This window comes from Pseudophryne corroboree, chromosome 9 (genome assembly GCF_028390025.1).
Source record: "Pseudophryne corroboree isolate aPseCor3 chromosome 9, aPseCor3.hap2, whole genome shotgun sequence".
Lineage (NCBI taxonomy): Eukaryota > Metazoa > Chordata > Amphibia > Anura > Myobatrachidae > Pseudophryne > Pseudophryne corroboree.
In genome coordinates, this window is record NC_086452.1 from 385,987,599 (window position 1) to 386,003,944 (window position 16,346).

A 16,346-nucleotide genomic window follows, 5' to 3' on the forward strand; every position below is an offset into this window, starting at 1 on the left:
CATGTTAAGGGCAATGAAGGAGGTGTTACATATTTCTGATACTACAAGTACCACAAATAAGGGTATTTTGTAGGGTGTGAATAAACTACTTGTAGTTTTGCCTGAATCAGATAAATTAAATGAAGTGTGTGATGATACGTGGGGTTCCTCCGATAGAAAGTTATGGGCGGTATACCCTTTCCCGCCAGAAGTAAGGGCGAGTTGGGAAACACACCTTAGGGTGGATAAGGCGCTCACACGCTTATAAAACAAGTGGCGTTACCGTCTCCAGATACGGCCGCCCTCAAGGAGCCAGCTGATAGGAAGCTGAAAAATAGCCTAAGAAGTATATACACACATACTGGTGTTATACTGCGACCAGCAATCGCCTCAGACTGGATGTGCAGCGCTGAGGGGGCTTGGTCGGATTTCCTGACTGAAAATTTTGATACCCTTGACAGGGACAAGATTTTATTGTCTATAGAGCATTTTAAGGATGCATTTCTATATATGCGTGATGCGCAGAGGGATATTTGCATTCTGGCATCAAGAGTAAATGTGATGTCCATATCTGCCAGACGAAGTCACGACAGTGGTCAGGTGAGGCAGATTCCAGACGGCACATGGAAGTATTGCCGTATAAAGGGGCGGTCCATCGGACCTGGTGGCCATGGCAACAGCTGAAAAATCCACCTTTTGTTCCCCGAGTCACATCTCAGCAGAAAAGGACACAGTCTTTTCAGTCTCAGTCCTTTCGTCCCCATACGGGCAGGCGGGCAAAGGCCAGTCATATCTGCCCAGGGGTAGAGGAACGGGAAGAAGACTGCAGCAAGCAGCCCATTCCCAGGAACAGAAGCCCTTCACAGCTTCTGCCAAGTCCGCAGCATGACGCTGGGGCAGTACAAGCGGACTCAGGTGCGGTAGGGGGTCATCTCAAGAGTTTCAGCACGCAGTGGGCTCACTCGCAAGGGGACTCCTGGATCCTACATGTAGTATCCCAGGTGTACATTGGAAATTCGAGACGTCTCTTCCTCACAAGTTCCGGAAGTCTGTTTTACCAACGTCTACCTCCGACAGGGAGGCAGTATTGGAAACAATTCACAGGCTGTATTCCCAGCAGGTGATAATCAAAGTACCCCTCCTACAACAAGGGAGGGGGTATTATTCCACACTATATTGTGGTACTGAAGCCAAACGGCTCGGTGAGATCTGAAATATTTGAACACTTACATACAAGCGTTCAAATCAAGATGGAGTCACTCAGAGCAGTGATAGCGAACCAGGAAGAAGGGGACGAGATGGTGTCACTGGATATCAGGGACATTTACCTACATGTCCAAATTTGCCCTTCTCACCAAGGGTACTTCAGGTTCGTGGTACAGAACTGTCACTATCAGTTCAGACGCTGCCGTTTGGATTGTCCACGGCGCCCCGGGTCTTTACCAAGGTAATGGCCGAAATGATGATTCTTCTTAAAAGAAACTTGGACGCTTTCCTGATAAGGGCAAGGTCCAGAGAACAGTTGGAGGTCGGAGTAGCACTATCTTTAATAGTTCTACGACAGCACGAGTGGATTTTAAATATTCCAAAATCGTAGCTTTTCCGAGGACACGTCTACTGTTCCTAGGGATGATTCTGGACACAGTCCAGAAAAAGGTGTTTCTCCCAGAGGAGAAAGCCAGGGAGTTATCCGAGCTAATCGGGATCCTCCTAAAACCAGGAAAAGTGTCAGTGCATCATTGCACAAGAGTCCTGGTAAAAAATGGTGGCTTATTACGAAGCAATTCCATTCGGCAGATTTCACGCAAGAACTCTTCAGTGGGATCTGCTGGACAAATGGTCCGGATCGCATCTTCAGATGCATCAGCGGATAACCCTATATCCAAGGACAAGGGTGTCTCTCCTGTGGTGATTACAGAGTGCTCATCTTCTAGAGGGCCACAGATTCAGCATTCAGGATTGGATGCTGGTGACCACGGAGGCCAGCCTGAGAGGCTGGGGAGCAGTCACACAGGGAAAAAATTTCCAGGAAAGTGTGATCAAGTCTGGAGAATTCTCTCCACATAGATAGAGCTAAGAGCAAAATTATAAGGCTCTAAACTTAGCAAGACCTCTGCTTCAAGGTCAGCCGGTATTGATCCAGTGGGATAACATCACGGCAGTCGCCCACGTAAACAGAAACGGCGACACAAGAAGCTGGAGGGCAGTGAAAAAACTGCAAGGATTTTTCGCTAGGCGGAAAATCATGTGATAGCACTGTCAGCAGTGTTCTCTCCGGGAGTGGACGACTGGGAAGCAGACTTCCTCAGCAGGCATGACCTCCACCTGGGAGAGTGGGAACTTCATAGGGAAGTTTTTCCGCATGATTGTGAGCCATTGGCAAAGACCAAAGGTGGAAATGATGGCGTCCCGCCCGAACAAAAAACGGGACAGGTATTGCGCCAGGTCATGAGACCTTCAGGCGATAGCTGTGGATGTCCTAGTAACACCGTGGGTGTAACAGTCGGTGTATGTGTTCCCTCCTCTGCTTCTCATAACCAAGGTATTGAGAATTATAAGATATAGAGGAGTATGAACTATACTCGTGACTCCGGATTGGCCAAGAGGGACTTGGTACCCGGAACTTCAAGAGATGCTCACAGAGGACTAAGGGCCTGGGGAGCTAAGAAGGGACTTGCTTCAGCAGGTACCATGTCTATTCCAAGACTTACCGCGGCTGCGTTTGACGGCATGGCGTTTGAATGCCGGATCCTGAAGGAAAAAGGCATTCCATAAGAGGTCATACCTACCCTGGTCAAAGCCAGGAAGGAGGTGACCGCACAACGTCATCACCACAGGTGGTAAAAATATGTTGCGTGGGTGAGGCCAGGAAGGCCCCACGAAGAAAATTCAACTAGGTCGAATTCTACACTTCCTGAAAACAGGAGTGTTTTGAGCCTAAAATTGGGGTTCTTTAAGGTTTTAAGTTTCGGCCCTGTAGAATTTCTTCCGAAAAGAATTGACTTCAGTTCCTGAAGTCCAGATTGTCAAGGGAGTATTGCATATACACCCCTTTTTGTGCCTCTAGTGGCACCGTGGGATCTCAACATAGTGTTGGGATTCCTTAAAATCATATTGGTTTGAACCGCTCAAATCTGTGGATTTGAAATATATCACATGGAAAGTGAACATGCTGTTGACCAATATCTCACATGGACAGTGACCATGCTGTTGGTCCTGGCCTCGGCCAGGCGATTGTCAGAATGGGCGGCTTTGTCTTACAAGAGCCCATATTTAAATTTCCATTCGGACAGGGCAGAACTGGGACTCGTCTCCAGTTTTCTTCCTAAGGGGGTGTCAGGTTTTTCACCTGAAACAACCTATTATGGTGCCTGCGGCTTCTAGGGACTTGGAGGACTCCAGGTTAATAGACGTTGTCAGGACCCTAAAAATATATATATATATATATATATAGTTTAGGACGGCTGGAGTCAGAAAGTCTGACTTGCTGTTTATATTGTATGCACCCAACAATATGGGTGCTCCTGCGTCTAAACAGACGATTGCACGTTGGATCTGTAGCACAATCCAACTTGCACATTCTGTGGCAGGCGTGCCACAGCCTAAATCTGTAAAGGCCCACTCCACTAGGAAAGTGGGCGCATCTTGGGCGGCTGCCCGAGGGGTCTCGGCATTACAACTTTGCCGAGCAGCTACGTGGTCAGGGGAGAACACGTTTGTAAAATTTTACAAATTTGATACTCTGGCTAAGGAGGACCTGGAGTTCTCTCATTCGGTGCTGCAGAGTCATCCGCACTCTCCCGCCCGTTTGGGAGCTTTGGTATAATCCCCATGGTCCTGACGGAGTCCCCAGCATCCACTAGGACGTTAGAGAAAATAAGAATTTACTTACCGATAATTCTATTTCTCGTAGTCCGTAGTGGATGCTGGGCGCCCATCCCAAGTGCGGATTGTCTGCAATGCTTGTACATAGTTATTGTTACAAAAATCGGGTTATTCTTGTTGTGAGCCATCTTTTCAGAGGCTACTTTGTTTTGTTATCATACTGTTAACTGGGTTCAGATCACAAGTGGTACGGTGTGATTGGTGTGGCTGGTATGAGTCTTACCCGGGATTCAAGATCCTTCCTTATTGTGTACGCTCGTCCGGGCACAGTACCTAACTGAGGCTTGGAGGAGGGTCATAGGGGGAGGAGCCAGTACACACCATGTGACCTAAAAGCTTTTTTAGATGTGCCCTGTCTCCTGCGGAGCCCGCTATTCCCCATGGTCCTGACGGAGTCCCCAGCATCCACTACGGACTACGAGAAATAGAATTATCGGTAAGTAAATTCTTATTTTCATGGTTAGCTATTAACAAAAAACTAAATCATTATCCTGGTTACTCTCCACGTGTTTCTCTGTTGGGAAACCCTCTCTTCACTCCTGGCATGGAAAACTATATTTTCCAGAGGCTCTTTCAGAAAAGTATTCGCTCTACAACAGACGTATTTCACCCAGGGGAGAAGTTTTACGTCTTCCTAGCCTTAAAAGATAAATTTGGCCTGACATAACAATGTGTCTTTCCATATATCCAGATCACACATTATATAGACTCGATCTTAAGTCTTATATCTAGTAAAGGGACAACAGATATAATAGATGGTCTCCTAAAAATTTTAATTCACAATACTTGTAAAACTAAATATGTTTATATACCTTTATTGGCCCTCCAAAAGGAGAAAATTTGGACCTTTATAGTAGACTCCTGGGCTAAAGATATCCCATCAATTACACAAGGTGGTAACGTTTTTCCACAGTATGATAAAGTGATGAAGACCATACGCTCTTCCATGTTGCAAGAGGTTCACGCAAAGACATAGGGCATACATTACTCAAATGCAGCAATCTTGGGTTCTCAGTGGCCTCATTCCTAAACTGATTCCATTTCTTACAATAATTGGAAGAGTGGCAAAGAAGTTATAATGTGACACTGGATATCTACTTTATCACCTTCGTTTGCTGAAGTTAAAATGATGCTCTTTAAAGTACTATATTTTGACAGGCAATCCACTCTTCCCTATATTGAGAAAGGAGTACTTATCTTTTACTAAAGATGGGGTTCTTATATAGAAACACTTGAGGAATCAGTACGTTCCAACATTTTTAAATTATTTAAAACCACCAATTGGTTTCTATATGGGAAACTATCTGATTAATACACTTATGGGAGGATGTTGAGGACTTCTACAACAAATACATTCGTATGAGTATGATTCCATTAGACAAAATAGTAAATTACATCAGTGTATGCAATATTGTTGAGGACTTCTATATAATTGTATCCTCTAATTTTAACTTGTAAGGTATACCACCTAGGTTTTAATTGTGGTTTTATTTTCAAATTTATTTTCAGTTATAAGGGCCGAACCGACGGGGAGATTTCCTCAGAGATGTGTGCTGGGCACAGACCGCTCTGCACACATCTCTCCCCCCGCTCAGCACAGCGCAATGTGCTGAGTGAGGGGGGGACACGGGTGGGCGCTCATGTCACCCAACGGTGAATTGAGCGACCGGCTAGATTGTGCCTGCATGCAGGCCAATCTAGCACCAGCGATAGCGACGTGCGGGACCATGCATCGCTGTCACCGGCACCCCTACACACGGAGCGATGTTCAGCTAATTTCTAACCAATCTAGTCAGATTGCTTAGAAATTAGCTGAACATTGCTCCATGTGTACCCCCCTTTACTCTAACTGCAATCTCACTTGGGGGGTCATTCCGAGTTGATCGCACGTAGCAACTTTTTGCTGCTCGTGCGATCAACTTGACGCCGCCTATGGGGGAGTGTATTTTAGCATAGCAGGGCTGCGATCGCTTGTGCAGCCCTGCTATGCTAAAAAAGTTTCATGCAAGACAAGACCAGGGTCAGACTTACTTATCCTGTGCGACGGATCCAGCGACGAAGGTCCCGGGATTGACTTCAGACATCCGCCCTCCAAACGCCTGGACATGCCTGCGTTCGCCTCACCATGACCGGAAAATGGTGAGTTGACGCCCCGGAACTCCTCCCATCTGTCAGTCTTCTTGCGATTGCCGCTGCGATAACTTTTTCCAGTGGCGGCACCTCTGCAGCGCCAGGCCATGATGCACGTGCGCAATGCGTCCGCCGCGCATGTGCATTTCCGACCTGTTCGCACCGCAGCGATGAACTGCTGCATGCGAACAGGTCGGAATGACCCCCTTGGTTAATCAAGTTAAGTGACCATTGTTTCTTTTTAAATCATCTTCTTTACTCCTACCCCCTCCCAAGTTTATCTTCCTTTCCCCTTCAACTGAGTTTACATTACGTTTCAGGGAGAGCTTTATGTAATTGCATAATAACGGTCCTTATGTCACTTGATTTGATTTCTCAGGAATCACAATACATTATCTGCAAAGTGACTGTAATCATCATTAAGTCGACATAGTCTGCTAATTCTGATCTTTGTAACCTTTGTATACTGTAGGTACTGTTGCTGATGACTTTTCATGATATATGTTCTGATCCGCTTGACCTTGGAAAAATGTCTCTCTCTTCCCCCTTGAATATTTGTCACATGTTGTTCTTCTGAAAAATTCAATAAATAATAAATAAATAAATGCTTACAATAATACACAGAAGATATTTATAATATATTCTTTGTATTTCTCATACGTCCTAGAGCCTTGATGGCTAACCTATGACACGCGTGTCACTCGTGACACGCCAAGGCACTTTGACTGACACGCCTGTTGGTGCTGCCCTTTGGTTACATGTGCCGCTCTGCTCCAATACTTGCTTGTTGCGTCATGTGCGGCTCTGCTCCAATCCCTGCTTGTTGTGTGCTTGTTGCATGGAGGCGTTGTGTCACCGCTGGCGCGAGCGCTCTGCAGAGAACCGGTCGGAAGAACGCTACAGGAGGAAAGGTGATTGGCGAGGTTCACAGCCCTGTAGACAGCCAAGAAAGGTGGCCTTCCGATCCCCACATCCTGCACCTGCAGGCCTGAGACCCGGGAGACGAGTTTCACAGCCCTGTGTGATCACCCCAGCCCAGTCCGTCATAAACAGCGCAGGAGGACTTGTGATAAGCAGCATTGTGTAGCTCTCCTGTAAGTGCAATCATTACGTAGTGTAGTGCTTTAAATTATTTTGTACCAGGAGTCTGTCCAACAACACCGTTACAGAGTTAATAAAGCATTTAATTTAATAGGTTTTTAATTACCTCTGTAACTGTGTTGTTGGACTGACTCCTGGTACAAAATAATTCTCAGCATTAAATAATATTAAAACAAATAAAAGAAACAGACTGACAGATGAAGTTAGTAGCGCTTGCTTGGCCCTGAAGTGCACAAAATACGGGTGGTCTTCAGTATGCCGACTACAACCCTGCAAGATTTAGCAAATGCAATTCAGCAACAAAAAAGTCACTAAGCCTGGTAAATCATTATTTGTTTTTTGCTTTTTGAACTAATAAATATATTAAATATATAACTCTTTCTTTATTATGGCTGCAAATATCACCAAATTATTGATATTTCTTGAAGTGACACGCGACCCGAGGAAGGCTACACTTTTTTCCGATTTTTGACACACCAAGCTGAAAAGGTTAGCCATCACTGTCCTAGAGGATGCTGGGGACGACATCAAGACCATGGGATATAGACGGGATCCGCAGGAGACATGGGCACTCCAAAGACTTTTCATTGGGTGTGAACTGGCTCCTCCCTGTATGCCCCTCCTCCAGACCTCCGTTTTAGAAATGTGCCCAGGCAGACTGGATGCATTCTGAGGAGCTCTACTGAGTTTCTCTGAAAAGACTTATGTTAGGTTTTTTATTTTCAGGGAGATCTGCTGGCATCAGACTCCCTGCTTAGTGGGACTGAGGGGCCAGAAGCAGAACCAACTTCCTAAAGAGTTTCATGGCTCTGCTTCTGGCTGACAGGACACCATTAGCTCCTGAAGGGTACTGAACGCTAGCCGTGTCTAGATGCTCACTCCCACAGCACGCCGTCACCCCCCTCACAGAGCCAGAAGTCAGAAGACAGGTGAGTATAAGAAGAATGATCTTCTATCAAGTAAGTGACGGCTGAGGTGCGGCGCGGCTGGCGGGAGCGCAGCGCGCCATTGCTGTTCACACACACAGGCACTGCAGGGCGTGGGGGGGCGCCCTGGGCAGCAAGAAAAATACCTCAAACTGGCTAAAAGGGGGCATAAGTTGCCGCTGGCACAGCCCTACTCCCGCCAGTATAAATATTACAGTGATTTTATGAGTGTAAGGACGCGCCATTGAGGGGGCGGAGCTTCTTCCTCAGGCAGCCAGCTCACTACTCAGCACCATTTTCTCTCTCTCCTCAGGCTGCAGAGAACACGCTGGTCCTCTCCTCCACTTCTGACAAGTACAGGGTGCTATTAAGGGGGGGCACAAAGCGATTGTGGTGCATTTGATAGTGTATATTACTATTTAAAAGCGCTGTTGGGCTGTGGACATACTGTGTTCATAGGAAATACTGGCGCCGGGATTGTGAACTGGCTGCTCCTATCCTGTGTCCCTCTGACAGATTTTACTGTGGATCTGTCCCCAAAATAAGTCCCAGTGTGTCTGTGAGTGTGCTGTACACGTGTGAGGCATGTCTGAGGCAGGGAGTTCCTCCCCGGAGGAAGCCATTTTAGGGACACAGAGTTGTAATGTGGCGATGCTACCGGCACACCAAGAGCCTGCATGGGTGAAAGAGATACGTGACAGTATGCATCTGATCAACCGTAGATTAGATAAGTCTGAATCTAAGGCTGCATGCTGGAGAAAATCTGTGGAAGATGTGATTTTTCAGGATGCTGTTATTCCTTATGCGGGCGGCCCCTCTGGGTCACATAAGAGACCATTTGCAAATGTTGTAAACACTGATACCGACACGGATTCTGATTCTTGTGTCGACGATACTGAATCCAGAGAGATAGATCATAAATTGACAAAAAGTATACATTATATGATTGTGGCTATAAGGGACGTGTTGGAGGTTACAGAAACCACTCCTGTACCTCAGGAGAAGGCGTATTTATGTAAGGAAAAGAAGTCCAAAGTCACGTTCCCTCCTTCAGACGAACTAAAGGCTCTGTTTGAAGGGATGTGGGTGAATCCTGATAAAAGATTTCGTATTCCCAAAAGGATTCACATAGCTTACCCTTTCCCGGCTGAGGACAGCAAAAAATGGGAGTCACCCCCTGTGTTAGACAGTGCACTTTCCAGGTTGACAAAGAAGTTAATTCTCCCTGCTCCTGGCACGGCTTCTCTTAAAGAGCCGGCAGACCGCAAAATGGAAACAACATTGAAATCCATTTATGTTACCAATGGTACACTGCTCAGGCCCACTATTGCCTGCGCATGGGTGAGTCGCGCTATTGAAAAATGGTCAGAAAGCGTGTCATCAGAAATTGACACGATTAATAAAGATGAGATACTCCTTAAGTTAGGGAATATCAAGGACGCTGCCGCCTACATGCTGGAAGCAATGAAGGATATTGGACTCTTGAGTTCACAAGTCGCTACCATGGCAGTATCGGCTAGGCGGGCGTTGTGGATTCGCCAGTGGAACGCGGATGCAGATTCCAAAAGAAACATGGAGGTTCTCCCATATAAAGGTGAGGCCTTATTTGGCGATGGCCTGGATGCTTTAGTCTCGGCGGCTACCGCAGGTAAGTCGACATTTTTGCCCTCTGCGCCTGCATCGGCAAAAAAGACCTATCACCCGCAAATGCAGTCCTTTCGGCCCAATAAATACAAAAAGACGAGAGGTTCCCCCTTCTTTGCAGGTAGGGGAAGGGGAAAGAAGCCCACAGCGGCTCCAGGTTCCCAAGAGCAGAAGTCTACCCCTACTTCTGCCAAATCCCCAGCATGACACTGGGGCTCCCTGGCGGAAGGCCGCTCGGGAGGGGGCACGTCTCAAACTCTTCAGCCAGGATTGGATTCTGTCTGGCCTGGATCCCTGGGTGTTGCAAATAGTATCCCAGGGATACAAACTGGAGTTTCAAGACGATCCTCCATGACAATTTTTCAAATCGACCTTGCCAGTTTCTCCGCCAGAAAGAAAAGCAGTAACAGCGGCAATCCAAAAATGATGTCAAGACCAGGTCATAGTCCTGGTACCGTTGTCACAACAAGGGAGGGGTTTTTATTCAAGCCTCTTTGTTGTTCCGAAGCCGGATGGCTCGGTCATTCCGATCCTAAATCTAAAGGATCTGAATTGTTACCTAAAAAGGTTCAAGTTCAAGATGGAATCACTTCGGGCAGTGATTGCCAGTTTGGAGGAGGGGGACTACTTGGTGTCAGTGCACATAAAGGATGCTTACCTGCATGTTCCCATTTATCCTCCTCACCAGGCTTATCTGAGATTCGCGGTTTAGGATTGCCATTACCAATTCCAGACGTTACCTTTCGGTCTCTCCACGGCGCCGAGGGTATTCACCAAGGTGATGGCGGAGATGATGGTTCTCCTTCGTCAGAAAGGAATCAATATAATTCCTTATCTGGACGACCTCCTGATAAAAGCGAGATGCAGGGAGCAGTTGTTACAAAACAAATCACTCTCTCTGTCAATACTCCAACAACACGGGTGGATCATAAATTTCCCAAAGTCACAGTTGGAACCGACGACAAGGTTGTCTTTTCATCGGGATGAGTCTGGACACAAAAGTTCAGAGAGTATTTCTTCCGCTGGAAAAGGCTCTGGAAATCCAGAAAATGGTAAACCATCAAGTGTGTCAATCCATCATTGCATTCGGTTGTTGGGGAAGATGGTGGCGGCCTACGAGGCCATACAGTTTGGCAGGTTCCATGCCAGAGTATTCCAGTGGGACCTGTTGGACAAGTGGTCGGGGTCACACCCACACATGCACAGAAAGATAATTCTGTCGTCAAAAACCAGGATTTCGCTCCTGTGGTGGTTGCACAGCTCTCACCTGCTAGAGGGACGCAGGTTCGGGATTCAGGACTGGGTCCTGGTAACCACGGATGCAAGTCTCCGAGGCTGGGGAGCAGTCTCTCAGGGAGAAAACTTCCAGGGACGTTGGTCACATCAGGAAGCCTGCCTTCACATAAACGTTCTGGAGCTAAGAGCCATTTACAACGGCCTTCAACAAGCGGTACATCTTCTTCAAGACCGTCCCGTGCAGATCCAGGCGGACAATGTAACAGCAGTCGCATACATAAACAGGCAGGGCGGAAAGAAAAGCAGAGCGGCAATGGCAGAGGCGACAAAAATCCTCCGCTGGGCAGAAAAACATCTACAAGCTCTGTCGGCAATATTCATTCCGGGAGTAGACAACTGGGAAGCAGACTTCCTTAGCAGACACGATCTCCATCCAGGAGAGTGGGGCCTCCACCAAGAAGTCTTTGCAGAGGTGACAAGTCTTTGGGGAGTTCCTCAAACAGACATGATGGCGTCTCGTCTCAACAAGAAGCTTCAGAGATACTGTTCCAGGTCAAGAGACCCTCAAGCAGTAGCAGTGGATGCACTGGTGACCCAGTGGGTTTTTCCGTCAGTGTATGTCTTCCCTCCACTTCCGCTGATCCCAAAAGTACTCATAAGGAAAACAAGGGTTCGAGCAATCTTCATTGCCCCAGACTGGCCAAGGAGGGCTTGGTACCCAGATCTTCAGCAGTTGTTCATAGAAGATCCTCAGCCTCTTCCTCCTCGAGAGGACCTGCTGCAGCAGGGGCCGTGCGTGTACCAAGACTTACCGCGACTACGTTTGACGGCATAGCTGTTGAGCGCCGTATCCTAACCAGGAAGGGTATTCCCGAAGAGGTCATCCCCACCCTTATTCAGGCCAGAAAGGGAGTAACGTCGAAACATTACCACCGTATTGGAGAAAATATATGTCTTGGTGTGAATCCAAGAAAGCTCCTACGGAAGAGTTTCACTTAGGACGTTTTCTCCATTTTTTGCAGGATGGTGTGGAGGCGGGCCTCCAATTGGGGTCAATCAAGATCCAGATTTCGGCCTTGTCCGTGTTCTTCCAAAAACAATTGGCCTCTCTCCCAGAGGTTCAGACCTTCGTGAAAGGGGTTCTGCACATCCAGCCTCCATTCGTGCCTCCAGTGGCACCATGGGACCTTAATGTGGTATTGCAGTTCCTTCAGTCTGATTGGTTTGAGCCTCTACAAAAGATAGAGTTGAAGTTCCTCACTTGGAAAGTGGTGATGCTTTTGGCTTTGGCAACCGCAAGGTGGGTGTCTGAATTGGGGGCCTTGTCTCACAAGAGCCCTTACCTGATCTTCCATGAAGATAGGGCAGAGTTGAGGACTCGTCAACATTTTCCTCCGAAGGTGGTTTCATCTTTCCACATAAACCAACCTATTGTAGTGCCAGTAGTTACTGACACATTCACTGATTCAAAATCTCTAGATGTGGTTAGAGCTTTGAAAATCTATGTGGCTAGAAAGGCTCGTATACGGAAAACAGAGGCTCTGTTTGTCCTGTATGCTCACAACAAGATTGGCTGTCCTGCTTCCAAGCAGACTATTGCACGTTGGATTAGAAATACGATTCAGCAAGCTCATACTACGGCTGGATTGCCGTTACCGACGTCGGTAAAGGCCCACTCCGCTAGGAAGGTGGGCTCATCCTGGGCGGCTGCCCGGGGGGTCTCGGCATTACAGCTTTGCCGAGCAGCTACTTGGTCAGGGTCAAACACATTTGCTAAGTTCTGCAAGGTTGACACCTTGGCCGATGAGGACCTAAAGTTTGGTCAATCGGTGCTGCAGGGTCATCCGCACTCTCCCGCCCGTACTGGAGCTTTGGTATAGACCCCATGGTCTTGATGTCATCCCCAGCAACCTCTAGGACGTATGAGAAAATAGGATTTTGATGACCCACCGGTAAATCCTTTTCTCCTAGTCCGTAGAGGATGCTGGGCGCCCGTCCCAGTGCGTATTTTACCTGCAGTTTAGTTATTAGAGTTACACAAGTTGTGTTATCTTACTTTTCAGCATGTTGCTGCAATTGGTTCATGCCTGTTGGCGTGTGTTATGTTGAATGCAATGTGTGCGGCATGGTTGAGGGTGTGAGATATCTCACCACTAGTTAAGTAATTCTTTTCCTCGAAGTGTCAGTCTCCCTGGGCACAGTTCCTACATCTGAGGTCTGGAGGAGGGGCATGGAGGGAGGAGCCAGTTCATACCCAATGAAAAGTCTTTAGAGTGCCCATGTCTCCTGCGGATCCCGTCTATACCCCATGGTCTTGATGTCGTCCCCAGCATCCTCTACGGACTAGGAGAAAAGGATTTACCGGTAGGTTATCAAAATCCTATTTTTTCATATACTTTATACAGTCAAAACTCTGGCGTATACGTTATTATGACAGAGAAGGCCCTGACTCACCTCACCGCACGTCACTGTGTGCCAGTCATGGCATGCTAACAGGAATCTGAGTGTAGGAAATCTTTCTCCCACATGTGTGAACACATTTGATTGTCCTCCTATCTGGCACAGCAACCAGATTACACTGTGGTCATATCTGCTTGTACCACTAGTTTGATGACGGATTGGTGTGTGTATTTTGTTGGATTACCTAAGGATGGTTTTGGCACCCACAGGATGTATTTATTTTTCAGCATTACGGACAATCTAAAATCTTTAATGATGTCATGGACGTGATGAATATGGTCTTCACTGCCGTCTTTACTGTAGAAATGGTTTTGAAACTTATAGCTTTCAAACCCAAGGTAAGTGCTGAGTTCAGATCAGACCTTTTGTGAAATAATATGTGTATAGGCCATGGCTAGTGTGCGTTTGACTGATGTCAACATTAGCCAAATAACAGAGATATATGCCTGGCAATCCTTGTATTGGATGTGATTACAGTACATTCTTCTGCTTTACCTTCCATCATATGTCCTGGAGTGAGACATTGTAAGCTGATGTTGGGTTTTATGTGCATACCTTGCATGTGTTTGTAATGCGGATGCTCTGGAGCCAGCCGTAGAGAACTACGGGGGATGCAAAGTCCTATGCAAGTCATACGCCTCTCCATTTGAGTTGGAATGGGCATCACTGGGTGGTAACAAGGCACTCACATGTAGGCTACGTTTAGTGCAGGCTATGCAGAGTTTAAGGCACATGTAATTTCTGATGAATGTTTTACACCAGCCATAGGCACACTGATAATGATAATGGGTATGAAACCAAGCAACGGATAGGAGCAATCCAGATGCAGAGATGCGTACAACTCTAAGTATGGGCCAGTATACAGATTTATGTCCAACTTGTGTTCAGTCTTGTGTTGGACCCTAGATGTTCAATTCCTCCTTTGCACAGGTTTAAAGTGCCCATACACTAGATTCTCGTTAACAATTTCCCTTGAACTCCCCTGGCAGCTCCCCCGGCAGTCTTGGGCAAACAATATAGTACAATACACATAAGATATATCTTAAGATCTAGGAGTGGATACATCCAGGAGCATGCTGCTGTTGACGATAGCTTCAGATCTTCCCTGCAGCAGGGAAGATCAGAAGCTCCGACCAAAGACCAGTGTGACCGCGCATCGTTATCATTATCGTTCACTGTCACTGAACGATCTGCACTATTATGAACGATTTGTAGTTACGATCCGTCGGAAATGGCCAAATCGCTCATAATATCGTCTAGTGTATGGGCACCTTTATTTCTCACCCTCTATTATCCAGATCCGGCCTAATTTCAGTAAAGGGGCAAAAGGTGCATACGCTAGCACAAACAAACAAGGAGACACTGGTTGACTTTCTTGTAAAGGAAAAGCTAAATTAGCTTCTATGGAGAAGATAGAGTGTCCTAGGAGCCAGGAATTCCTTTTCCTCCAATTCCATTGACACTCCCTAAGTGAACATTGTATTACATGAGAACGCCCCTTCAGTCACAAGTGGAGATGCTACTAAAATGCGTACAGTTAAGTATCACATGCATTTGCGTTCATGTCATCCCAGGGGATGCGGTCAACATCCCGCCGGACGGAATCCCGGCGGTCGAAGTACCGACGCCGGAATCCCGACCGGCACAATCCCGACATATTCTCCCTCCGTGGGTGTCCACGACACCCATAGAGGGAGAATATAATAGTGTGCCGAGCGTAGCGAGGCACCGTGCCTGCAGCGTGGCGAGCGAAGCGAGCCCGCAAGGGGCTGCGTTCCGCTCGCCACCCCTGTCGGGATTGTGTGGTCGGGATTCCGGCGTCGGTATTTCAACCGCCGGGATCCCGTCCAGCGGGATTACGTACTGATCCCCATCCCAGAGCATGCGCAGAACAAAAACAAGATGTGATCTGCAAATGGTTGTATGTTCAATTCTGCATCGCCCATTTACTGCGCAGGTGAAAATTATTTTTCCTGTTCCTGTGATCTACACCATGAGTCCGCTAAAGTCTTAAAACAACCCTAATCTAGACCAGGTGCTTGCCAATGGATATTTAATGTCATAGAGTTTCCAAAAGTAACTAATGTTGACATCAGCCAGATTGTAGATTTTTTTTTCAGCATTTACTTAAATTGTAATTAATATGCAATAGTCTAACAATAACACAAATACTATTTAGTACTGAAAACTTTGTTAAGTGGGCGCAGTTACTTAAACAAATGACCCACTTGCACCCAAAAGTAAAAATAGTAATATTTATTGAAACAAGTCTTGCTATCTGCACATAATTGTGCACCGTTACTAAATTACTTTAATGAATGTACCACAGGCGGAATTATGCACATTGGTCGTGAGTAATTTACTGTATCTCTGAAAAAGGAAACGACCCGCAGCATCACAGTAATTATTGTGATATGGCCTGCAGGGAGGTATATCTAGGCCAAGTAGGTTGTTCTAAGGCAGGAAGTGAGACAGTCATGTGATGCTCACACCTTAAACTCACTTCCTGCACATGGTCTATACTGGAACCAGCCCGCTTGTGGGAGTGGGATGTAGTTACATTGCTGGTAGTCGGGATCCCGGTGGTCAGCATACTGACGCCGGAATCCCGACCACTGACAATGCTGCCAGCCGGAATCCTGGCTAACAGTGGCTATTCTCACTCGTGGGTATCCACAACACCCATAGAGTGGGACTAGAACCTGTGGCGAGCATGGGAGCAGCCAGTATCCATTGTAGTGCAGTACAGTTTCCTAGCTTCTAATGGTTCCATGGAGGTATCAAGTACAGTGCTGTAATGCAAAACACAAATGTACATTTATATTTAGTTTTATTGCAATTAAAATGTATGCCATAATTAATTTTTGTTTGCAGGCACAGAATGCTCTGTGTAAGTTATTCTGTTATATACTGTATGCCCAGGGCCTACAACATATGTACAGGGCATGCACAATACATGCGTCCTATGTTATCTTACTAAGAATT

General features: G+C 46.7%; 1 protein-coding gene across 17 annotated transcripts in view; it reads left to right on the top strand.

Annotated features, from left to right (window-relative positions):
• Nucleotides 1-16,346, top strand: part of CACNA1D (calcium voltage-gated channel subunit alpha1 D) — a 923,074-nt gene that overhangs the window by 698,482 nt on the left and 208,246 nt on the right. For all 17 annotated transcript variants that reach the window (XM_063940823.1, XM_063940810.1, XM_063940825.1 and 14 more), the window contains one exon: nucleotides 13,589-13,699. In XM_063940823.1, the coding sequence (XP_063796893.1) occupies nucleotides 13,589-13,699 (111 nt within the window). The remainder of the gene's footprint in view (nucleotides 1-13,588; nucleotides 13,700-16,346) is intronic.